We start from the raw sequence: 26,126 nt of genomic DNA on the forward strand, positions 1-26,126 counted from the left end.
CAGAATCACCCTAAAAGGAAATACACGAGTCAGACTTTTGGAAGAATGAGCTAGTCTATGGTAGTATTATGATACACATTTTCAGATTTGTGATGGTTTATCCATTTCTGCATAATAATTGCCCAGACATGTGCAACTGTGGATGGACCATGCATCTCTCCACCAGAAAGATTCTAGCAGGTTAGTAAGATGTTAGATTGCACTAGTCAATTGAGCTGTGAGTGGTGAAAAGAGAAGCTTGGATTCCTTTGAATAGTGTTGTCAAAACTGACAGCATGATAATCTAGTCAGCGCAATGTGTCTGATTCCAATCTATCAATATTATATAAATGTAATAATTGCACATGAAGCCACAGATATTGGATGTGGGAATCCATCAATGGGGACTCTATGTATAATGCACTTTTATAGGCACAGGACTTGGTCCAGAATTGGGGGGAGGGAGTGTCTGTATATGGAAGCCTGCTTCCACATATGAAATAGTCTTAATCAGGGAGATAAGGTTAACATGTAAGCCTATATTGCATGTGCCTCAGACATTATTTCATTTTACTCCAACATCAAGGACAGAAAGAAAGAATGTGGTGAAGGTTGATCTGGCTCAAGAAGAAAAATAAGTAGGTACAAATTGATTCAGATTGCAATCCTAAATACATTTACTTTGATGTAACTGAAATAAACATATTCAGGATTCAGATGCAAATATTACTGAAAAGTAATTGAAATAATTAGAAACATTTAAATGTTTTAGTGAAAACTGTTGGATAAATCACAGAATTTTGGATCAAAAGACTTTAGTCATGCTTAGAGTAGACCCACTGAAATCAATAGGAAATTTAGTCATAACTAACAACTCGCATTGATATCAATGCATTACTGTATTTTTTTTAAAAAAAATCTATCCCACCTAATTTTCAAAAGAAACTCAGTGGGTCTACTCTGACTAACAGTGCAATCCTATACAAGTCTACTCAGACGTCAGTCCCACTGAGCTCCATAGAGCTTACTTCCATGTAAGTGGATGTAGGATTGTAGCCTTAGCCTGGATTCAGCCCAGATATTTTTGATGTCTACTGTTAGAAAACTTTTTTTAAAAAACCAATGTAAGAAAACTCTCATAAAAAATAATCTGAAAGGACTGATGCAGAAATCGTCACTTTTCACAATCCTATTTTCCACTTTACCTGACATGCATCAGTACCACCATTAAGGTTCCCAGCACATAGCATCCGAGATGTAATCACATCATCATAAAGCTTCTTACATACACTTTGATCAATTATTTTCACCTTAGCTTCTTGGAGTGTTTTTGCAAGCTCACCTACATTAACAGAAATGTTGTATGAGACAAATATGATGTTTCAGATTGCAAGCTGCAAGGCTTGAAAAAAAAAGATCACGATCTGGTTTAGACCTTTTAACTTTATTTGCCTATATGTTCCCATAATAGCAACGATTTACACAGCACATGGTAAATTAAACATATTAAATGTAAACCTAACTGAACATTTTAAAAGCTAAAGGCATTACTTTCCCAGTAGCTTATGAAATTTGCTAGCCTCTAAGAATGCATTACAATTAAAAGAACTCTGTCATTTATCACTGAGGATATGCATTTAGAATGGCCACAACTGATACTCAAGTGGGCCAAACCTTATATACTTTAAGTTCTATTAATGTTTTTAAATTTATTATATTATAGTCCACTTTTTAGCCAAAGTTGGCTCCCAAAGGGGCTTATAGTTACAGTCCATGAAAAGGTACAATATATTAGGATACTTGCAATTTGCAATAAACATATCCAGAAATAAACATACTATTTTCTTTTATGGCTCCCCAGCCAGTTACATAGCAGACAGTTCCATAAATAAATACTCTAGGACTGCTTGGTAAACATATGGGCTGTACCAGCTCATTGAAGAATACTGGTGACTCCATTTCCAACAGGGCAATGTCATAGTCTGAGATATATTGGTCATAACGTGGATGGACAATAATCCGTTTAATCGATCTCATTGCTACAGGATTATCACTGTTTTTGTTAATTATCCTTATACCCATAAATGCTGTCCAACCGGATGCTGCAGAGTATCTGGAAAAAAAAGAGTGCAGTCCTCCATATACTATTCTTGTACAGGTCCCATTAATTTGAATAGGGATTGGATAAATTATTTTATTATTTGTATTTATAGCTCAGACTTCACTCATACAGTATGTTCCCAGGGCAGGTTACAAAAAATATCACAATTAAAACAAATGCAAATAGTAACAAAATCATAAAATAAAACCACAAAATTAAATGAAGAACAAAGTTAACCAAACCACAACATAGAGTAGCAATGCTCCAGGAGGGCATCCATCCATCCATCCATCCATCCATCCATCCATCCATCCATCCATCCATCCATCCATCCATCCATCCATCCATCCATCCATCCATCCATCCATCCATCCATCCATCCATCCATCCATCCATCGGCTTAGGTCTTAACTAATCTGTATCTTCTTGACGTATTATCAAAAAGCACATAATGATAGCACAAAACACATCTTGGAGGGGCAATCTGGGAGGCCACCACAGAGAAGTCCCTCTGGGAGGGTGGTGGCACTGTCAATAGGGCCTTTCCTGCTGATCTTAACACCTGAGCAGGCTGATGTGAAAGAAGGTGCTTTTTAAGCTATCTGGGGTCCAACTTGTTTAGGGCTTTACATGTCAATGTTAGCACCTTAAACTCGGTAATGCATTGGCAACAAGTGCAGACCTTTCAAGATTGGCATAATGTGTGTCTGGCCATAAACAACCACCAAGAAATGTGCTGCATTAGTTGCAGCTCCAAACCAACTTCAAGGGTAGCCCCCCCTAAGAACACAATGTAATAGCCCAATGTGGAAATTATCAGAGCATGGATCACCGTGGTTAAGATGTCCCTGTCCAGGAAGAATAGTAGTTGGTAAATGAGCCATAGCTGGAAATAGGCACTCCTAGCTTGTGAGCCACTGTGGGCCTGAAGCAACATAGATCAGTTGTGCACTGATCCTTCCGGGATGGGTTGGGTGGAATGCAATCTAGAACCAGATGTTTCCCTTCTTCCTGGACTCGAGAACCTGCGACACACAGCAGCTCCATCTTGTCCAGATGGCGTTTCAGTTTATTGGTCCACATCCAGCCCATTATCACCTACTGCCTTTGATTCAGATGGATTGGGGAGCTGGATGTCATCAGCATACTGATGGCAACTTACTCCAAATCCTGATGATATCAGATGTTAAACAGCATGGGGGACAAATGAGGGAACCCTCACGTTAACTTCCAACATGCTGAAAAATAGCCCCCCATTGCCACTCTCTGAAATGTACTTCAGAGGTAGGAATGGAGCTGCTATAGCAGAGTGTCCACAACTCCTAACCCCTGAAGCTGCTCTAGGAAGAGACAATAGTCAATGGTATCAAAAGACACAGAGAGGTCAAGGACAACCAAGGCTGAGCTCCTCATGTCTCTCCCCCAACAAAAGTCATCAACCAGTGCAACCAAGGCAGTTTCAGTGCTGTATCCAGGCCTGAAACCTGATTGAAATGAGTCCAGATAATGTACTTCTTCCAAGTTGGACCACCACCACCACCTTCGTGAATACATTGGCCAAAAAGGTGTTATTGGTGACAGGGCAACAATTACTAAGCGCTTCTAGCTTTGAGGAAGTCCTCTTGAGATTGGGAAGCTCCATCACCTCCTTAAGAGCAGATGGTACCTCCCCACTCCGAGAGGCATTCAAGACTCCCTGGACCCATCCAACCATGCCCCTTCAGCTAGCTTTTATATGACATGATGGGCAAGAAGGTTTGCGGTCAGCTAAAGTGCTTCAAGCAGCTTGTCCATTTCCTCAGGCCACAGAAATTGTAACTGATCCAAATAACCTCACCAAATGATGCTCTGGATACTTCTACAGGACTTGCTCTACCTGGCCAATCTTATCCTCAAAGTGCCTCACAAATCTGTCACAGAAAGCCTGCAATGGTACCATCACCTCCTCCTTCTAGCCCATGTAACTAGCCTATTTACCACATGGAAAAGCTCTTCTGGGATAGCCACTAGAAAATGCAGAAAATGTTGTTATTGCCACCACCACATGGTAGGCACAATAATGTGCTCCCAGCCATGTCAGATCAGATTCGTATCAGTCTTTACACCACTTTTGCTTCAGCTGTAGAAACCGATCCAGAAGCACATCAGATTTTTTAAATATATATATATACAAAGATATAAATACTAGGTGAATCTCGGGTTAAGAAGATTAAAATGAGTCCTGTTGGATCAGAGCAAAGGCACATCTCATCCAGCATCATAAGTCTCATAATGACTAGTCAGATGCTGCAAGGAAACCACAAATAGTGCATTAAGGCAACAATTTGGTCCTTGTTACCTAGCAACTGGTTTTCAGTGAAATTCTGCCTCTAAACCTCATTATTCTATTTAGCTATTTAATCCCCTTTAGAGTAATATTCACTAAAAGGCAAAAATACTTGCGGTTTAAGAACGTACCTACAGCCCATAGATATTTCTATCAAACTTTAAAAAGCAGGGAAATTGGGCAGCTATAGTGAATGCACCAGGGGAGCAGGAGACCTGACCTCCTCTCTGAGATATTGTACTGTCCTATAAATCTGTAAAAATGCAAACACAATTTGGGTTGGTCTTTCACAGTCCAATCCACTTCCTGTGCAGCTTGGAATAATTTGGTAACAGGGTTTTTTTGCCTATTAGTGAATTTCTCTGCTTTTTAATCCGGGAGGTAAGAAATGGGATCCTGTGCAAGTTTGCCAAGAATGGATTGATCATTTGCATGGTTATTGAGTTCAGTGGGATTTACTCCCTTGCAATCATTCTTAGTATAGGTGAAACTGACCACAAGGGATGGGGAGGGGAGGAGGGCAGGTTTGATCATTTACATGTTTATTGAGTTCAGTGGGATTTACTCCCATGCAATCATGTTTAGGATAGGTAAAACTGACCACGGGGAGAGAGGCCTGGAGTGGGCAGGGGAGGAAGAAGAAGAAGAGGGGAGGAGAAGAAGAAGGGAGGAGGAAGAGAGAGGAGGAGGAAGAGAGAGGAGGGGGAATGAGAGGAAAGGCAGGTCTGATCATTTGCATGCTTATTGAGTTCAGTTGGATTTACTCCTGTGCAATCATGGCTAGGATAGGTAAAACTGACCATGGGGGAGGGGGAGGAAGGAAGGAGAGGGGAGAAGGAGGAGGAGGGGAAAGGAGGGGATTGGAAGGGGATAGGGGAGGGGTGAAGGAAGGGGGAGGGAAGGGAAGGGGCAAAAGGGAGGTGATGGGAGGGAGGAGGAGGGCACAATAGGTTTGAACATTTGTGTGCTTATTGAGTTCAATGGGATTTACTCCTGTGCAATCATGCCTAGGAAAGGTAAAACTGACATGGAGGAGGGGCAGGAAAGGGAGGAGGAGGGCAGGAAGGGGAGGGGATGGGGAGGGAGAGGGGAGGAGATTGGATGGATGGGTGCTGGGCAGAGGGGAAGCCCCTTTCCTTTCCAAAAGGAAAACATTGTGAACAGTATCATTCTTTTTCAGGGTTTCCCCCAACTTTTTTTTCTAGAGCAGGCACATGTAGCCTCCCACCCAAATTTAAACAAAATCTGTCCCTGACCACATCCACACCAGACCTTTACTTCAGTTTAGACAGTCATGGTTTCTCCCAAAGAATCCTGGGAAGTGTAGTTAGTGAAGGGTGCTGAGAGTTGGTAGGAGATGCCCTGTTCCCCTCACAGAGCTTCAATCAGAGCGGCTGACTGTTCAACCATTCTGGCCACTGGAGCTCTGTCAGAGGAATAGGAGTCTCCTCTCAGCACCCTTCACAAACCACACTTCCCAGGATTTTTTGGGGGAAGCCATGACTGTCTCAAGTGAAATAAATGTCTGATGTGGGTGTGGCCCCCTGATTAGGCAAGCCCAGCAGCTGTGAGTCTGGCTTTTAGAACATTGACAGTTGGTTCTTACTGAGCGTGCCCAGTGTTATCATTGTGTTCAATACTAAATTTCTTATATTAATTAAAAATCAGTCAGGCATTTTTTAACCTTTTAAACTGCAGAAGATAAAGCTCAAAGTATGGGGGAAGGTCAGTAATAAGATTACAGGTACTTTGTGAGCATGGCTGATTTTTAATTTCAACAAATTATGAGAACTCTTGACAGAAAAAAGTCCAAAAGGGGTGTGTGTTTTCTCTCTCTTTTCACATTTTGAACTTTCGATTCTCTCTGACTGTTTTGTGTATCACCATGAAAATTTAGAGGGTTGTTAAGCAAGCTTTTCTGAGTTCAGGACTATAAGTTTTGTAAGGTTTTGTTTTGAAATGAGCTTATGGGAAGCATCAGAATGGCATGGGGGTATTTTCAATTTAACATTGTGGAATGTGAAAAATCCATTCTGCCTATAGTATACAGCCATTCTTCTGTCTGTATAATATGCTAAATGATTGAGAGCTACCCAAATTCATTCATTTCTACAAGGCAGTTGCTATTATTTTATTGTGGACAGTGTCCCATCTAGGTTGCTTAGTAATCTGTATCTCCCCAATGCCTTCTTAATTAACCCACATAGATTGAAAAGATAACTAAGTCACACTTTTTGCCAAGAACTATTTACTTTTTCTTCCTTTTAAAAAAATTAATTGAAATAATCCATGCACAAAACTACTGGATGGAACTGAAGAAATTTGACAGGCTTCATTCTCTCTGGAAGGGATCCTTCTGCAAACCTCATCTGCTTATGTGACAATGGAGAAAAGTTATAGCCATTTTTAGATTCCTCTTTATAGTCAATGGGGACAAAGCACACCTCTACATTTAACAGATCAGACTTGTACCTGAATAATGAATTGAATAAGAACAACACAGAGCAGATCTAATACAGATTGGGCTGCTTCCAAGTGCTACAGATATAGATATAAGCAGAGCTTGGAAAAGTTACTTTTTTGAACTACAACTCCCATCAGCCCTAGGCAACATGGCCACTGGATTAGGCTGATGGGAGCTGTAGTTCAAAAAAGTAACTTTTCCAAGCTCTGGATATAAGAGACATCTTATGGTCGCTGCACACCCCTAGTGATTATTTATCAGTAAGTATAAATAAATGTTTTACATTACATAATGCATACCTTATAGAATCAGAGTCCTGAAAGCAATGGGCAGCAGATACCAACCAAGAATTTGAAATAATAGAAGCACCACATACATGGCCATATGTTTTCAGCTGCAAGCTTGCTTGCCAAGGCCACTTTCCATACCTCGCATCTTCACCACCAACAATTCTGGGTCTTTTTACCTGACTCCTTCCACATGCTAATAAAAATAAATACACACAGAGGTTATTTATGCTTTTAAGAGCTTGAAAATAAAATTCTACAGTCATGCAGTACAGTCCTAAACAGGATTCTAGGAAGCAAGTCCCATTGAACTCAGTGAGATTTACTTCTCGGTAAACCTGCTTAGGGGACACACTGTCAACACATTCCTTTGAGCACAAGGAGCTACCCCTTCCAATGAAAAGAACAAGAATGTCTGTGTGGCTGCAAGAGTTCCATTTTCTCATCATACTTCCTGTGCCTTCAGTATGCCGTTGGACCAAGGCACTGGTTTTCATTTCAAATACCATTTTCCTGTTCAGTTTGTCTAAAATAAAATTATTTGTTCTGACTTTTTAAAGAAAAAAAAAGATGAAGTTACCTATTATTCCTTCTGAGGTACCTTGCTTCTGTGGGCTGTTAAAGGCAGGAGTAGCGAATATGGTGCCCTCAATATGTTGCTGGACTACAGCTCCCATCATCCATGACCATTGGCCATGCTGGCTGGGGCTAATGGGAACAGTAGGCACCATGTTGGCTACCTCTAGTGTAAGGTCTGTATGCATGCTGAGAACCTCAGTGTAAAGGCTGGAGTTGAGGGGGGGAGACAGGGGAAAGACAAGGAGTGGTAGAGCTGGTGTGGCTTCATTGTAGACCTGGGCCATAACATGGAGCAAAGCAGATATTATAATGGTTGTGTCAGCAATGAGGTAAGTGCTATATTGGGGGCCTGGGAGCACATAGGAGTTTACATAGTCCTAATATAGCTGCTGAAACATAGAGAGGCATTTCAGTTCACTTCAGTAATTCACTCATTAATTACATACCACAATTCATTTCATCAGATCCATCTGCACAGTCTCTTATTCCATCACATTCTGGGTTTGGCTTTACTGGACACTTCCCATTCAGGCATTTGTATGCATGTTGTGAGCAACGTTTATATGCTGAAAAAATACAATGACAGATGAGAAAAATATTAGTGCACTTAATGGTGTCTCATACATCATAATTAATACAATGCATTTTACAAAAAAAAGCATTTAGGAGGTGTTATCTCATAATATGATGTATTTTACAAAAAATAAATGCGTTTAGAAGGTGTCATCTCATAGATGTCTTGGCCAACATGGTGCTCTCTAGATGTTGTTGGACTACAAGTCCCATCATCCATGAACACTGGCCATGCTGACTGGAGCTGATGTGAACATCTGGAGGGTACCACACTGGCTATCCCTGACTTAGACACATCTGTAATCTGGACATGGGAAAGAATCCCAAAGTTCCATGTTGCCACTGGAATAGCTATCTAATGTAGAAATATACAGTTATGATTCTGAAACCTTGTGCACAATAAGCCACTCATACTTCCTGTGCATAAATATGCACAAACAGTTGTACACTTAAGGTGCATAGAGGAGCTATCCAGGTAAATGTTCTTCAGTATTCTTGAATTCTTGAGATATTAACCTCAAAGTAGTCACTATTTTTTTGTTTCACTGGAATGTTTAATAGGAATTGAGTATGTTTTCCTGGACAAACTGCCTTATTGTGGAAATTTAGAAAACAAGCTGTTAGAAAATGAATAGTAGTCCTGCAGCATCTTAAGGTACTCATATATTTTATAATTTTAAAAGCAAGACTAGCCGTCTTCAGAAAAAGCACAGAATTATTGTTTGTATGTGGTGGTTGTGCACATGCACACTAAAAAAACAGCCTTAGGACTCACAGTGCTGTAGTTTAAGCTGATTCATAGAACTACAGAAAGGATGGAGGAGAATTCTGGTTTCCTTTGCATTTTAATGCAAACCTATCTAAGTCACACTTCCTGAAACAATATGCAAACTGAAATACAGCAATTCCTTGAAATTTACACTTCTCCAAATTTTGTTCTCCAGATTTTTTCCAATTCTCCAACCAAAATATGTGTACAAATTTTAGGGGAAAGTCTATTAGAGGAAAGTGTGCACAAAAATACATATATTAATGAAAAGTATATAAAAATGCATTATATTAGGAGAAACTGCTTGCAAAGATGTGTATATTTGGAAAAATGTGCACATTAGGATGTTTTTTAAAAAATCACAAATTGATGCAGAAATGTGAAGAACTGCAGAATGGAAAAATGAGAAACTGAACGAAACTGAAATCGTTACGTTCATCAACTCCACATAGTCGTTTTGAGAATAAAATGTGTGTTGTTTTGTGAGGAGACAACTATGTATGCTACCCTGAGCTTCTTGGAGGAAGAATAGATTAACAGTGTAATCAAGAATACAGATTTTAGACCGCACCAAATGTGTTCTAAGCAATACTGTTACCTTAGGAAAACATCTGCCACATTTATTTATTTATTTATTTATTTTTATTAAATTTATATCCCTCCCTTCCTGCCAGAAGGAGCCCAGGGCAGCAAACAAAACACTAAAAACGCTCTAAAACATCTTAAAACAGACTTTAAACTATCTTAAAACAAAACATCTTTAAAAATATCTTAAAACAAAACATCTTTAAAAACATTTTTTAAAAAGCTTTAAAAACATCTTAAAAAGCAATTCAAACATAGATGCAGACTGGGATAAGGTCTCTACTTCAAAGGCTTGTTGAAAGAGGAAGATCTTCAGTAGGCACCAATAAGATACAGTGACGGTGCCTGTCTAATATTTAAGGGGAGGGAATTCCAAAGGGTAGGTGCCACTACACTAAAGCTATGTTGTGTGGAATGGATCTTCTGATAAGATGATACCTGCAGGAGGCCCTCACCTGCAGAGTGTAGTGATCAACAGAGTATATAAGGGGTAAGATGATCTTACAGGCACCCCCAGACTACAAACCTGCTCCTCCAGCATTATGACACCATCCAAAGCAGGCAACCGACCAATTATCTGAACTCGGGAACCACCAACCCACAGCCCCTCTGTCTTGCTAAGATTCAATCTCACTTTATTGGCCCTCATCCAGCCTACCACTGGGCCCCGGCAGCAGTCCAGGGCTTGCACAGCCTCTCCCGATTCAGATGTTACAGAAAGATAGAGCTGGGTATAATCAGCGTACTGCTGGCACCTCTCCCCAAATCTCCTGATGACTGCTCCCGAGGGCTTCATATAGATGTTTTTATTTATTTTATTTATTTATTTATTTTCATTTCTAGACCACCCATAGCTAATAGCTCTCTGGGCGGTGTACAGAACGAGATTAAAATACAATATAGAATAAAATCAGTAACAAAGGAACACATTAAACTAAGAACATTAAACATAAAGCATTAAACATTAAAATGCCTGGGAGTAAAACCAGGTCTTAACCTGGCGCCTAAAAGAAAGAACCGTAGGCGCCAGGCGTATTTCCTCCGGTAAGCTGTTCCATAATTCGGGGGCCACCACAGAAAAGGCCCTAGATCTAGTAACAGTCCTCCGGGCATCCTGGTGAGTTGGTACCCGGAGGAGGGCCTTAGATACAGAACGAAGTGAACGGGTAGGTTCATAGCGGCAGAGGCGTTCCACAAGGTATTGCAGTCCCACACCGTGTAAGGCTTTATAGGTCAACACCAGCACCTTGAATCTAGCTTGGAAACAAATAGGTAGCCAGTGCAAGCGAGCCAGGACAGGTGTTATATGCGCAGACCTATTGGTCCTTGTCAACAGCCTGGCTGCCGCATTTTGCACTAGCTGAAGTTTCCGAGCAGTCTTCAAGGGCAGCCCTACGTAGAGCACGTTACAGTAATCCAGTCTAGAAGTTACCAGAGCGTGAACAACCGAGGCGAGATCATCACTGTCCAGATAGGGGCGTAGTTGGGCTACTAAGCGCAGGTGGTAAAACGCATTCCGTGCCACCGAGGCCACTTGAGCCTCGAGCAACAAGGAAGGGTCAAAAAGGACCCCCAAACTACGAACCTGTTCCTTCAAGGGGAGTGTAACCCCATCTAGAACAGGATAAGCATCCACCATCTGAGCAGGGAAAGAGCTCACCAACAGTATCTCAGTCTTGTCTGGATTGAGTTTTAGTTTATTAGCTCTCATCCAGTCCATTATCGCAGTCAGGTAACGGTTCAGCACATCAACAGTCTCACCTGTGGAAGGTGAAAAGGAGAAGTAGAGCTGCGTGTCATCAGCGTACTGATGGCAACACACTCCAAAACTCCTGATGACCCCACCCAGAGGGTGCATGTAGATGTTAAAAAGCATGGGGGACAAAACCGACCCCTGAGGGACTCCACAATGGAGAGTCCAGGGTGTCGAGCAATGTTCCCCAAGCACTACCTTCTGGCGACGATCCGCTAAGTAGGAGCAGAGCCACTGCCAAGCAGTGCCCCCAACTCCCAACTCCGCGAGCCTCCCCAGAAGGATACCATGGTCGATGGTATCAAACGCCGCTGAGAGATCAAGGAGAATCAACAGAGTCACACTCCCCCTGTCCCTCTCCCGACAAAGGTCATCATACAGGGCGACCAAGGCTGTTTCAGTGCCAAAACCGGACCTAAAACCAGATTGAAATGGATCCAGATAATCGGTTTCATCCAAGAGCGCCTGGAGCTGGCCGGCAACCATCCGCTCCAGAACCTTGCCCAAAAAAGGGACATTCGCCACCGGTCTGTAGTTGTTCAAAACATCTGGGTCCAAAGAAGGTTTCTTTAAAAGAGGTCTTATTATTGCCTCCTTGAGACTACCAGGGACTACTCCCTCTCTCAAGGAGGCATTTATTACCTCCCTGGCCCAGCCGGTGGTTAAACAGCATGAGGGACAAGATGGTACCCTGAGGCATCCCACAGCACAACTGCCAGGGGACCAAAAGGCAATCGCCCAATGCTGTTCTCTGAAAATGGCCCTGGAGATAGGATCGGAACCATTGAAAAACAGTGTCTCCAGTACCTATCTCACCAAGTCAGCTCAGAGGGATACCATGGTCAGTGGTATCCAAGGCCGCTGAGAGATCAAGTCAGAATAACAGGGTCACACTCCCTTGTCCTTCTCCTGTTAAAGGTCATCCATCAGGGCGACCAAGGCCAATTCAGTTTCATAACCAGGCCGGAACCCATATTGGAATGGGTCAATATAATCTGTTTCATCCCAGAGTACTTGCAATTGCTGTGCCACAACCCTCTCAATCACCTTCCCTAAAAAGGGGGTATTTGTGACCGGGTGGTAGTTGTCACAAACCAAAGGGTTAAGGGTGGGTTTTTTCAGAGCAGTTGGATCAACGCCTCTTTCAGGGCAGCTGGAACCAGCTGAAGCTTTCAGTGAATGTTCAAAGATAGCTATACACAGACTGCATTACTACAATCAACCTTCAAGATTGTAAGAGCCTGAATGTTTGGGGGTTCTTCTGGATCCATTGCTGTTGTTTGAGGCACAGGTGGCCTCAGTGGTGTGGAGCGCTTTCCATAAGCTTAGGCTTGTGGCCCAACTGCGACCCTATCTATGCTCTGGTAACCTCAAGGCTGGATTACTGCACTGTGCTTTATGTGGGGCTGTCTTTGAAAACAGTTTGGAAGCTTCCCATCTGAGGGAAGCTCAGAGGGTGGTGACAAGCAGGGCTGGCACCAAAGGGTAGCCAGGTCAGGCCCTGGCCGAGGGCCCTGACAGGCCTCTCGTTAGGGTGGGGGAGTAGTGCTCCTCTTCCATGATCTGCCGCAGGCTCCCTGCCATGGATTGCAGGGAGGGAGTTTCCCACCCCCTGCTTGCTCGCTGCCCCACCATCCCTCCCTTGCCACCCACCTGCCCACTCCACCTACCCCGACCCACTCCCCTGCCTGCTCACTCACTTGCCATCCTGCCCCCCCAGCCTGTCAGCCCAATCACTCACCTCCCGCCCCTGCCCCTTCGCCCACTTGCCCACCTCCCCTGCCCCTCTGCCCACTTGCCCACCTCCCCTGCCCCCATTCACTTGCTCGCTCGCTCACCCACCTCCCCCTGCTAACTCACCCCCTCCCACTCACCTGCCCCCTGCCTGCCTCCCCTGCTCACCCCCACCCCTGCCACCCCCCAATCACTTGCTCACCCAGCTGCCCACCCATCCACTCAGTAGGTAGGTAGGTAGGTGGGGCATGCATGCATGCCTGCATGCCTGCATGCAGGTGCCAGGGCCCAGAGCAGGTCGGTGTCGGCCCTGGTGATAAAGGAGAGACCCTTTTCAGTTGTGGCTCCCCATCTGTAGAATGCACTCCCCATGAGGTCCACCTGGAACCCTCAGTGATATCTTTTAGCTGCCAGATAAAGACTCATCTTTTTCCCCTAGTTATATGATAGACTGAGATGATGCTATTTATATTACTGTGCTGCCAACGCTTTCTGTTTCTATAGGAGGGCGGTTGCTGTTTTATTGTTCTGTTTTTATGTTATGGTATATTTACTTTTGTTATTAATTTTGTTGTAAGTCGCTTGGAGACCTTCAGGTAACAAGCAACTAATTAACAACAACAATAACAATAATAGAATGAAATGATTGGAAGGGTAGTTTGGTGTAATGGATAGAGTGTGGACAAGGACCTGGGAGACCAGAGTTCAAATCTCTACTCAGCCATGAAAGTAAGTGGGTGATCTAGAGCCAGTCACTATCTCTCAGCCTAATCTACCTCATAGGTTGTAGTGAGGATTAAATGAGGAGGGGGAGAACTATGTGCACCCCTTTGAGTTCCTTGGAGGAAATGTGGGATATAAATATAATAAATACATGAAGAATAAATCAGGAGCAGCTGGTAGGAAGAGGCGGTGTTGTGTGCACCTGACCTCCTCCTGTCAGTGGTGTTCCTAGTGCTTACCAAGAGGGAAGGGACAAGGCATCAGGGAGGTCAACACTGGGTGAGTGCACCAGTGGGAGTGCTGGATTTGCTCCACCAGTGTGCCTGCACAACCAATCTCCCTGCTGCCTTGCCCCTCCTTCTCTCCCTCTGATAAGCATTAGTGACACCGCTGATGAAAAGCCAGATATGCAGTGGTGCTCTTCCCTGCTGGCCACTCTTGCAATAAATAATAGTTCATATCAAAAACAACATGTAAGAAAATGAGGCAAGAACTCCCAAGTTTCCCAGCATTTTCTTAATTCCCATTTCAAGGCTAAAATTAGTTTGCATCATGCTTACAGCAATTGTCTTCTTCCTCATCACTATCATTCTCACAGCTGTCGTCTCCTTTGCAAGACTTGGAATGGGGTTTACACTTCCCAGTACCACAATTAGATTCCATTGGATTACAACCTAGAGAATAATGTTATGGTCAAGAATGTAGCATTTCACTCAGCAGTAGATGCCCGCAGAGAGCCCATCTTCCTCTAATCATGAACCCTAATCATGAACCCTGGGAAATGGTAGCATCCTAGGAATTCTGTTAGAGAGCCCTAGTCCCAGCTGAACCAAGCCCAAACCCTGAGCTACAGTTCCCAGGGTTCTCTGGAAACTGGGGATTACTGTTAAACCATGAAGTAATGAAAATATGTCCCAAGAAATATTATCTTCTCATGCAGTTTTTGTTGTTGTTATGTGCCTGGTATAGCACAGTGGGGATGAGAACCTGGCTGGGAGTTCAGAGTCTGTGAGTTCAAATCCCTGCTCGTGTCTCCTGGGTATAAAGGGCCAGCTAAAGATCACCCCACAGTGAGTGGCTCAGGGGTTACATGCCCTGCCACCTGTGCAGCCGTGGGCAAGCTGCATAGTCCCAAGGAGCCCAGATGCCCCCCGGCTGGCAGTTGCGAACAAGAAAGTGGCTGGCTTGTGCAGCTGTGGCCAGCTGAGCAGGCCCTAGCCAGCTGGGGAGGACTAGCCTCAGAGGGAGACAATGGTAAACCCCCTCTGAATACCACTTACCATGAAAACCCTATTCATAGGGCAGCCATAAGTCAGGATCGACTTGAAGGCAGTCCATTTCATGTGCCTTCAAGTTGATCATGACTTAGAATCAGTGACCTTCAAGAGCATCTGTCATGAACCACCCTGTTCAGATCTTGTAAGTTCAGGTCTGTGACTTCCTTTATGGAATCAATCTATCTCTTGTTTGGACTTCCTCTTTTTCTACTCCCTTCTGTTTTTCCCAGCATTATTGTCTTTGTCTTTTCTAGTGAATCATGTAATCAACTCATTTGAAATGTGGTGTTGAAGGAGAGCTTTGTGGATACCATGGACTGCAAAAAAGACAAATAATTGGGTGTTAGAACAAATTAAACCAGAACTATCATTAGAAGCTAAAATGATGAAACTGAGGTTATCATACTTTGGATACATAATGAGAAGACATGATTCATTAGAAAAGATAATAATGCTGGGAAAAACAGAAGGGAGTAGAAAAAGAGGAAGGCCAAACAAGAGATGGATTGATTCCATAAAGGAAGCCCCAGACCTGAACTTACAAGATCTGAATAGGGTGGTTCATGACAGATGCTCTTGGAGGTCGCTGATTCATAAGGTCGCCATAAGTTGTAGTCGACTTGGAGGCACATAACAACAAAGTGAATCATGTTTTCTCATGATGTGTCCAAAGTATGATAACCTCAGTTTCATCATTCTAGCTTCTAGTGATAGTTCTGGTTTAATTTGTTCTAAGACCCAATTATTTGTCTTTTTTGCAGTCCATGGTATGCACAAAGCTCTCCTCCAACACCACATTTCAAATGAGTTGATTTTTCTCTTATCCAGTTTTTCACTGTCCAACTTTCACATCCATACATAGAGATCGGAAATACCATGGTCTGAATGGTCCTGACTTTGGTGTTCAGTGATACATTGTTGCATTTGAGGACCTTTTCTAGTTCTGTCATAGCTGCCCTCCCCAGTCCTAGCCTTCTTCTGATTTCTTGACTATTGTCTCTATTTTAGTTAAGACAAGCCTTGAGCCTCCGCACAGGGCGCTAATTGTGGGGTGGAGCGTGCCCCAGGCAGCAATGGGAGGGAGGAGTTAGAACCCTTCCATCTATGACCCAGCTCTCGCGAGATTACCCACAATCCTGGGCAGTCTTGCAAGAGGACCCAGTCTCCAGAGAGCCGGCCTCTTTCTTCGTGTGCTGGTTTTCCCACCCACCCTCTCTCGGTCTTAGGGTGTCACTGAGCTGTGTTTAACTGGGTTGCTGGTTGACAGGGCCGGATAGGAATTTTTCCTCTCAACGAATCTGGCCCCATAGTTGAGCAGGTTTTTTCACCTATCCCTCAGTGGTTCGCTGTGCAATTGTTAGGTGTTCACTCACTTCTGTCACAACTTTAGGCGGAAATGGCATTGGGCAGGATCAATCATAAGGGGGACTCCCATAAGGAGTCCAGTGGGGGCACACGATGGCTATGCCCCTAGCTCAGGAGGGGCGCCGCCTCATCCAGCTCATAACCCCTCCCACTGGTTGGTCAGCGGGACCATAGGTGTCTTGTGTTCACACCCCACCTGGGTCTAAAGCGAGCCAACTCCCAAGGGTAGTTCCCAACTGCTTGTTGGTTGATTCAGCATTCCTCCAGCATGGGCTGCCGGAATGAAGCAGATCGTGGCCCTACTGCCATGCTAATCCCGCTTTACTTGCTCTTATCAATAAAGTTGTGGCCCTACTTCACCCATAAATCTGTGTCTGGCTGTGTTATTCCCATTGCTAAAGGGGGCGCAACATGCTCCTACTACACAATGACTGTGCCGAGGTATTGATAATCCTTTATAAGTTCAATGTCCTCGTAGTCAACTTTAAAGTTACATAAATCTTCTGTTGTCATTACTTTAGTCTTACGTTCAGCTGTAGTCCTGCTTTTGTGCTTTCCTCTTTAACTTTCATTAGCATTCATTTCAAATCATTACTGGTGTAGACAAGGAATATTTTTGTATGTAGCTTCACCTTTGCTTGCTTTGCTATTCAGTGCTTTTTAGATGAAGCAAATCTCAATTCTTCACTGAATTGTTAAACATTTGACAAGACCAAAGGTTATGAGCTACTTTATTTTTGATAAATGGTTACATTGTCTACTGAAGAGTACAATGCCCGGTAGTGATATTTTTCTACTTTTAACTTTGTATGTCTCTTCCCAACCAACATTCAAAATATCAATATAATTAGTTCATGATTAACTTACCACAGTTTACCTCATCACTTCCATCTGCGCAATCTTTCCACCCATCACACTTATTGTTTAAAGGGATGCATGTTCTGTCAGAACATTTGAATTGCCTAGGACAAGCTAAAAGAATAAAATGTTTCAGTCTCCCATAGTCATGAAGACACTGAATAACAGACTGATTCTGTCACTGAGTTATATCTGCTGGGTAAAATAGGATTACTCCTAAACTCCCTTACAGTAGTATGGCACATTGCTACAGTGATGGTGTGAAGAAATCCTGTTTATCTGAATTAAATTTAATGGGTACTGTGTAATGTATTCTGACATTTGTATTGTAATGTACATATGTAGATAATATGGGAAGTTTTCTATCTTCTGTGATCAAAGTTTAACTGTTACATGGGGCCTTAAGTGACAGTAGTGAGGAAGGATTGCTGTTAGAATCCTCAGTATGTAAAAGGACATAAGTATTTCAATTGGTGGCTGCAGGTTTAGAATTTTCAGTTAGACAGTGTGATTGGCTGGGGCTGGACTAGAAGATCCAGAAGAAGTGTATACATGGCTGGGTTAGCAGTAGTTAGTGGTTGTAGTTACTTGGTTGGAGAGTGGACATTTATGGTGTTTGGTGTTCATGGAGTAAGTCAGAAGAAGACAGCAGAGGAAAAGGCTCAGGGAAGAAGAAGGAAGACCTGAGAGGCAGGTGGAGTGGCTTGGCTGAAGACTCACGGCTGAGGACTTGCTGGGGATAGCTGAATCACGTGGCATCGGAGAACCTGTCTGTAGTGCTGAGGGGAGACATGAGAAGCAGCTTGGAAGTTGGTCTCTCGTGACTGTCAGGAATACCAGAGGGAAGACTTCCAGGGCAGGACAGTACTGTGCCTCAGTAGGTCAAAAACGGGTTGGAAAAAGAGGCTTCTAGCAAAAGCCTCAGTTAAAGGGGTGGTGAGGTTGAACTGAGGTGGAAAGAATCAAAGAGTAGTTTGGGTGAAGGGTTTGAATAGGGCAACTAACTGCTTCCTCAAAACTGTCTTAGTTTAACATTAACAGCGGAATATAAGCTGTTAGTATTTAAAGTGACAGTAACAAATTAACAAAGTGTATGCTCATTTAAAGATACAGTGCTCTTTTTAAAGTATGATAGATGAGCTTTATCAGATAAGCTTGCTTGTGCAATTAATAATCTTGTAAAAAAACAATAAATGCAAATACGTTTGGTAAATATTATGCCTGTATCTGACTGGCTTTGTAGCATCCCTGTACCCTACAGTTATCAGGTTATTGGTAAGTGAAGGGTTCAGAGAGAATAGGTGAGACTGAATTATGGCAGTGGCATGGGTTTAGGAGAACCACTGGAGTGGGAGCTGGGTTTTGTTGTTAGAGTAAGCAAGTAAAGACCTCCCCCTTCCCGCCACACTTGGCAAAAAAAAAAAAAAGAATAGCTTTACCCTTATACCAGTGGTGCAAGGTTAAATGACAGTGGACAGTCCCATAAGACAGACCCCACTTCTTCCCACTGTGCTCCCACAGACTCAGCAGAGGATAGGATTCTGACTAACTTTGCAGCCAACCACAGCACTCCACCAGGAGCATATAAGTACCAACAAGGCATCTCTGCTCTTATATAACAAGGCATGAGATAAGGGGCAATGTGGTGTCATCCAGGTGTTGTTGGACTACACTTCCAACATCAGTCCTAGCCAGCATAGGCAATGATCAGGGATGGTGGCACATGCCAGAAATTCCATCTCCACTGCTGCAACTTAAGCTGCAAGGACAAAGCACTCCACATTGATAGATCTGCCCGGGGAATCCCATACTTTAAAGTGAGACTTCCATGGCATCATCCATTGCTTACCCCAAGCAGAAGGCTCAAACAATCTTGGCTGAGTGTCCCACCCTTCTCTTTGCACCTGCAATATGTACCAGTTAACAAGTGTTGATGGCAGGGTCACCAAACATGGGGTATGGAGTAAATACGCAGGTTGCTGAAAGGAGGATCCATGATTCCCTAAAGACAAGTAAGGCTCCATCATGCTCCAGTGAAGGCAATGGAGAGTACCTTTGTGAATGCAGAACACTCCACTGCACTTATTGTACTATTGGCCCATCATTCATGGCTTGTTCTTTCTTGCAGGATAGGAGTTAGGCACAAAGAGCAGAACAGTGCTTTCACTGAACATTGAAACACAGTTTCAGGGCAACTCCTCTCATGGGATTGGTGAGCATTGCCCTAATATTGTCTTTTAAAGATGTAATCTTTTCTAACAGGTGAGTAACCAAATGCAGATTCCCAGTCTACCACTATGAGAGAGGTGGGTGGGGCTTGGCTGGGAACGGAAGAGCATCTTGGTGGTAACACCCTTTCTTAATCATTCAGCACAGTGGCCATGTCTCTCTGCAGACAACCAAGCAGTTGCCCACTACCCACAAAGACATTGGCCTATCAAGAACCAGTGTGATTTAGTAGTGGTTAGAGTGTCAGTCACAAAGCTCACTGGATGACATTGGAAATGTATTTATTTTCAAGCCTTCTGTCCATGTGTGCACCCATCATAATAGCTGGCCTTTTTGTAGCAATCTGAAAAATGAGACATTTGTTGACTTTTAATGGAAGCCTCAAGTCTCCTGCACCATCCTGCTTAATAGTAAGGATGCTCCTAGGTATGAAGGAGGCACATTCAGGACAAGCTAAAAGAAATTTGTTCATGCCCAACCAGTAAATCTCTAGTGTATCTTCTAAAGCTCATGGTTTCTTCTACTCACCCTCTGGTACCACTAACAGAATGAACACATAAGAGTATTTTCAAGAATCTGATCAGATCAGTGCATCTAATTCCCCACACCTTGACCTCAGCACCCACTGGTTCTCTCCACTATCAGAAAAGGAGGCCAGTACAACCTAAACTGTACTCAGGTATGGCATTGGTATGTGGTTCTCCCATGACACAACATATATCCACTTCTGATGCTTTCTTGCATGATTATTTGTGATTTAGCTCTGAAGACATGTCTGTGCAGATTCACTCTTACACACCTTCCAAGGTTGTGTCCCCCCTACCAAAAAAAGAAAAAAATCAATGCTGGCAGTCTTAGAATAATTGAATCAAAGAATATGAGAGCTGAAAGGTATCTTAAGAGGTCATCTAGTCTAACTCCCTGCTCAAATCAGGACCTACAATGTAGCATCCCTGACTAACAGCCATCCAGCCTCTACTGAAATACCTCCAGTAAAATAATTTTGAGTGGTTCCTAGATTGTGCCAACCCGCCATTAGTAACAACAACAACCACAACCGTGTAAATGGTTCTGTTTCTCATCCTTCTTCTGAAATCTCTTTCAAAACTGGCGTCTGTTAGAATTAGCATCTAACAGTTCATATTTTATTTCTGAAATGGATCAGTTTTTGTAAGGGGAGAAGTTAAGGGTTGTATCTAATGAAGTCCTGTTAGTGCAAGGACTTCAACCTGTGCAATAGGATTTCCTCTCCCTCTCCTCCCCCCCCCAAATTGGTTCTGGAGCAGATTTGGGTGGCATGGGGTTGCACAAGGAAAGGGAGAGGAAATCCTGCTGCGCAGGTTGAAGACCTTGATCTAACAAGACGACTACCTGCTATGTTTCATTTTAGTGTAAAGCACAGTTTCCAAAAGCTATGACAATATAATACCATTCGAAGTGCATCTGTGCCCACTTACGGTCCGTGTGGCTGAAAGCTCTGAATTCAATATAAAAACCCCTCTGTGTGACCAGTTCATCTGAATGGAAACTGACGGAAACTGAAAAGCCATATTCCTTGACTCTGTTGCCTTCTGCAATAGGTTTACAATATCTGGTAAGAATAAAATGGGGGGGGGAACTACAGTCATGCATCAGTATAATAGGACTAGCCAATTTTTTTTTACTTACACCACATGTCAACTCATGGAGTTCAAGGGACTTACTCTCAGGTAAGTGAATATAGGATTGCAGCCAAGCAGAGCCATCGTAAGATAGTGGTGGAGAGAGTCCATGGCAGAAAAACCACCACTTTCTAAGCCCTGTTGCTTGCTCCAGCCATGGCAGGTGTGTGTCAATGGGAGGGAAAATAACTACACCAGCTGCAGGGCTGGTGTAGCTCTTTCCTCTTTTGGTGGTGGAGGAGATGAGGGGGAAACCAGGGGATTTTGGATCCCGCAGGTCCAAGGCATCCCCTATTCTTCCCACTGCCCTTTGAGCACTGCCAGTGGAGGACTAATGGCACTGGACCTTCCTGTGGAAAGGCATGTTCACAGCATCCTACAGTCCCTCAGCCACCCTCCCAGGCATCACAAGATTGGTCTCTTTGCTTTGTATTTATTGTAGCTTGCCATTTTGACAACTTCACATTATCCAGATTTTGTTACTGTTATCACTATTGGAATTCTAATCTAGACTAAGTCAATTTAATTTAGATCCCATTGAAATTAAGGTGGGAAGTCAGTCATGACTAAATTAAGTCTCATTGATCTCAGTGAAAACTATGTGCAACTAGCATAGTCTGGATCCACCCATACTTCTTGATTACCTCGCTAACCCCCCTATCTTCACAACTTCCCTTTGTCAACCCTCTCCTACTGCACCTTTCTCACCAAAGCCAAATGCTTGGTCTGACCCAGCAAGTCTCTTCATATGTTCTAAAGCAGGGATTGAGAACGCTTGGACTTTCAAATGTTACTAGACTACATCTCCCAGCCAGCCTGGCCATTAACCAGGCTGACTTGGGCTGATGGAGTCCAAAACTATGCTTTTTGATATATTTTTAAACCTTCTTTTTAAAATGTTTTTAAAGCTTTTAAAAAAATGTTTTTAAAGATGTTTTGTTTTAATATGTTTTTAATGGTTGTTGTGTTTTAATATATTTTAAAATCTGTCTTTATGATGTTTTAAAGTGTTTTTAGTGCTTTTGTTTGCTGCCCTGGGCCCTACTGGGAGAGAGGGCAGGATATAAATCAAATAAATGAATAAAAAAATCTGCAAGGCCACAGGTTAGCCATCCTTGTTGTAAAGGTTCTGCCACTGCAGCTGTAGGTCTATAGTTTTGTGTGGCTCCATGTCATAACACCATGGGTGTTTATTTTGTATTGAGAGTTTTTAAAAAATGTACATGTGGTTTTTTGGATATTTGTTATTAGCTGTTCTTATTGAACGTTGCCCTGAGCCATTTATATGGAAGGTGATTAATAAATAATAACAACAAAAGAGACCTCTACCTCCCTGCACTGTCTTAGCTTGATGTCTATATGGTCTCATCCACAATACAAAGAAGTGTATAGTTATGTATGTGCTCAATTAAGTTTTTTGACTCATAAACGGCATCCCTGCCCACCTACTCTACTGTCAAGCCACTTTTGGATTTCAAAAGTGGTCTACAATGTGGTACAGAGCAGGGGTAACTGTTCAAATGTTAAAAAGCTTTTTGATTGCATCTTTTTTATCCTCCTACTTAAAAGATTTAAAACAGAAGACTGGATCTTCAATAGTAGAGACAGAAGACTGTAACAGGGATGTAATTTAATTATTAGAAGCCTCTTCTCTTCTTGCACCCCTACCGCATTACTTTTTCAAAGTTTCTTCTAATTTTTCTTAAAATTCTTCTTTCATTTTTTATCTCTTACAATAAAAGACTTGAAAAACTTTTTTCTAATCTGTAGTTTATAAAAGTAGCAGGCAAGGTTGTAGCTCACCTAGTTCCATCAATTTCCAGCCAATCTTTATCACATTTATTGGATCCAGGGGACTGTTCCTGAACTTGTATTACAAGAATTTTTAGCAACAATCTATATCCAGGTAGTGGTGCCTAAGATATAATATATATATATATATATTTAAAAACAGAAGCATGGGAAAGAACATTTGTTGTACTTCTATGCTTGAAAATTGCTTGCATGTTAGTCCTAAACACATTAACAATACAAACCTACATATGTCTACTCAGATATAAGTCCTACTGTTCCCCAGGTAAGTATAGCAGGTTTGGGAAATCTGTGTGACCTTGTTGAAATTTGGTTACCATCATGCCTGATCACTGCCCTAGCTGGCTGGAGAATATAGACTGCAGTCCTTATACACTATAGCTCAGTGGTACAGCATCTGCCTTGTATGCAGACAGGCCCAGGTTCACTACCTGGTGTATCTGGGTAGGGCTGGGAGAGATACCCATCTGAAATCCTGGAGAGTTGCTGTCAGTCAGTGTGGACTATATTGAGCTAGATGGACCAATGGCTTGACTCAGTAGCTTCCTACGGATACATGTACCTTGGACTAAGCCCTACTGATCACAAGTTGGCACTGTAAGCGAAGCAGACCCCCTTCTTTCAGTGAGCATAAGACTGCAAGCTGTGTATGTGTCCCATTCACCACATGACAGTAAAGTAATAACATATCAGTACATTGGGATCCCCCACATGGTCTTTTCTCAGACTTCAACTAAAACAACTTTAGTATAGGAAGGGACTACCAATTATTAATGAAAATTAAGGCTCTGCCTATCACTAAGCAAATATAAAGGTTGGGACAACATTGGCTGTGTGTCAGTTCCCTATGCCCCCTGCTATTCCCAGTGTGGTTTAACAGTCAGTCCATCTTCCCAGAGAACTCTGAAAATTGTGGCTCTGTGGGGAGATCATAGGTCTCCTAAAGACTCTCGGCACCCTTCACAAACTACAGTTCACAGGATTCTTTGGTGGAAGCCATGACTATCAAATTGGTATAACAGTGCTTTAAATGTATGGTGTGGACATAGCCTCATTATTTTAAAAGAAATTGTCTCCTTTTTAAAATAAAATAAAGTTATAAAACAATCATCATGGTTCACTGTTACTTCTAAGAGTACATACCCTGATAATCCAGTGGCAGTCAATATTAGGTGGATAGTAACTTGGATAGTAAGGAGAAATAACAGTTCCATTCCAAGAAATAAACCGGCCACCACATACTAAGGAGAAAAACAACAACAGAACAACATTTCTCTTAAGGACAGCTTTTTGTTGTTTTGGAAAGCATGGGAATGCTCTCATTGATGTGATTGTGATAGGTTTTCCCCCCTATGCAAATTGCTGGCACAGAAAGGGGGGGAATCCAAAAAGTAATTATGGGGGGGCAAAGCATTCAAGCCATCTTTACACACACACACACACACACACATGGACAGACGGACAACCCTGTACTATATAGATCAGGCCTCCTGTGTTGGCAATGCGTGTATGTTTGTTTTAACTGCATTTAACTGTGTAGATACAATGCTAACATATCATCTAGCTTGGCCCTCAGAAGAAAAAGAACAATTGCTGTTCTTTCAACAGTTCCACTCCTCCTTCCTCATTGTGCAAGGAAAAACACAAACAGAGTGGGAAATCTGTTATCGTTTCCCCAAACAAATAACCCCTGTGCATCGCATGATAAACTGCATTTGGAGCCCTCACCCCTGAATTTCAGAAGCAGCTTGTGATGCCACCTTTGTGCATGAGAGAGAGAGGGTGCTGTCTGGCTGAGCTCAAAGATGATGCCTTTACAATGATGATGTGTGGAAGCAGATAAGTTCTGTCACCTCCCACTTCGTGGGAAATTTGCAGCAGATTTGGATACCCTTGTAATTAAGAATGGGGTGGGGGGAATGAGCATTTCTGCCAAAGCCAATTTTATCACTTGTTTCATTCTTATTTATTTATTAATTATTTAAATAGTGGGAGCCCAGGGTGGCAAACAAAACACTAAAAACACTCTAAAACATCTTAAAAACAGACTTTAAAATATATTAAAACAAAACATCTTTAAAAAACATTCTTGTCAGTGTGATCACAAACTATATTTGAATCATCAAAAGAAATGCACAAACAATGCCTGTGTCCTACTTATATGTGGTCTGGCAAGTACATACCAATTTTAGGAACTGCTTGGAAATACGCTTTCAATATATTGTTCTCTTTTCTTCGGTCCAGTGAAAACGTGACCAGCATTACATTACTTGATGAAGTTAAGCGTACAACTGGGGAAGTCCAGGCCCCAGACAGTCCACACCATCTGAAATACATTCAGACTGATTAAGAACTTGAGAGCTTTTTCACTTCAGTATCCCAGGAGACTATAAATGTTTCCGTTCAATCTGTAAAGCTGATTTGGTGTGTTTGAGCTAGAATCAAAAGGAGAATTTGTACGATTTGAAACTTGTGCAGTTATCTGAACAATATAGAGTTACATCTGCATTATATGACTGCATTTGAGATGCTACCTTATGCTGAGTCTTGCCACCAATCAATCTAGCTCAGTACTGACTATTCTGACTGGCTGGCTTTGTTCACATATCACAGAAAAGCAGGGGTCATCAACATGGTATCTGTAGACACAATGGCACCTTTGAGGTTTTCTCCTGATGCCCACGTGCCCTCTTGTGAGGATTGTTACCTTTTCCTCCTTCAAAATATAGAGTTGAAGGAGAATGTGACAGTCTTTCTCACTTCCCCTTTCATCTCTTCCAAGGTTCATGTTAATTCTGCTGGATCCAACCTTTTACCCAGATCCCTTGGAAAAGCAAAGTGAGCACATGCACACTTTCTCCCTTTCTGTCTCTTGGGCTAAAACCATTGTTAATGGTTTGCTGTGAATGTAACAATCTGGACTACTTGGCTCCTCCCCATTAGAGTATGGGAGAAACAAACCACAATCTCTGTCTTAGCATTGTGTCTGAACCAAGGATCATGGTTTGTTTCACTCGAACAAGTCTGGGTTCTTGATTGCACAGAAAGCCC

At 42.6% G+C, this 26,126-nt stretch overlaps 1 protein-coding gene across 1 annotated transcript in view; it reads right to left on the bottom strand.

Annotated features, from left to right (window-relative positions):
- Positions 1-1,199: 1,199 nt before the first annotated feature.
- LOC133385935 (suppressor of tumorigenicity 14 protein homolog) overlaps positions 1,200-26,126 on the bottom strand; it is a 32,075-nt gene continuing 7,148 nt past the window's right edge. The window contains exons 5-14 of the mRNA XM_061629528.1: positions 25,259-25,401; positions 24,219-24,316; positions 23,067-23,179; positions 21,060-21,193; positions 17,383-17,487; positions 14,434-14,547; positions 8,183-8,302; positions 7,170-7,353; positions 1,909-2,092; positions 1,200-1,321 (exon numbers count right to left, since the gene is read on the bottom strand). Of these exons, the coding sequence (XP_061485512.1) occupies positions 1,286-1,321; positions 1,909-2,092; positions 7,170-7,353; positions 8,183-8,302; positions 14,434-14,547; positions 17,383-17,487; positions 21,060-21,193; positions 23,067-23,179; positions 24,219-24,316; positions 25,259-25,401 (1,231 nt within the window). The 3' untranslated portion in view covers positions 1,200-1,285. The remainder of the gene's footprint in view (positions 1,322-1,908; positions 2,093-7,169; positions 7,354-8,182; positions 8,303-14,433; positions 14,548-17,382; positions 17,488-21,059; positions 21,194-23,066; positions 23,180-24,218; positions 24,317-25,258; positions 25,402-26,126) is intronic.

Source organism: Rhineura floridana, chromosome 5, assembly GCF_030035675.1.
Source record: "Rhineura floridana isolate rRhiFlo1 chromosome 5, rRhiFlo1.hap2, whole genome shotgun sequence".
NCBI classification, from domain to species: Eukaryota; Metazoa; Chordata; class Lepidosauria; order Squamata; family Rhineuridae; genus Rhineura; species Rhineura floridana.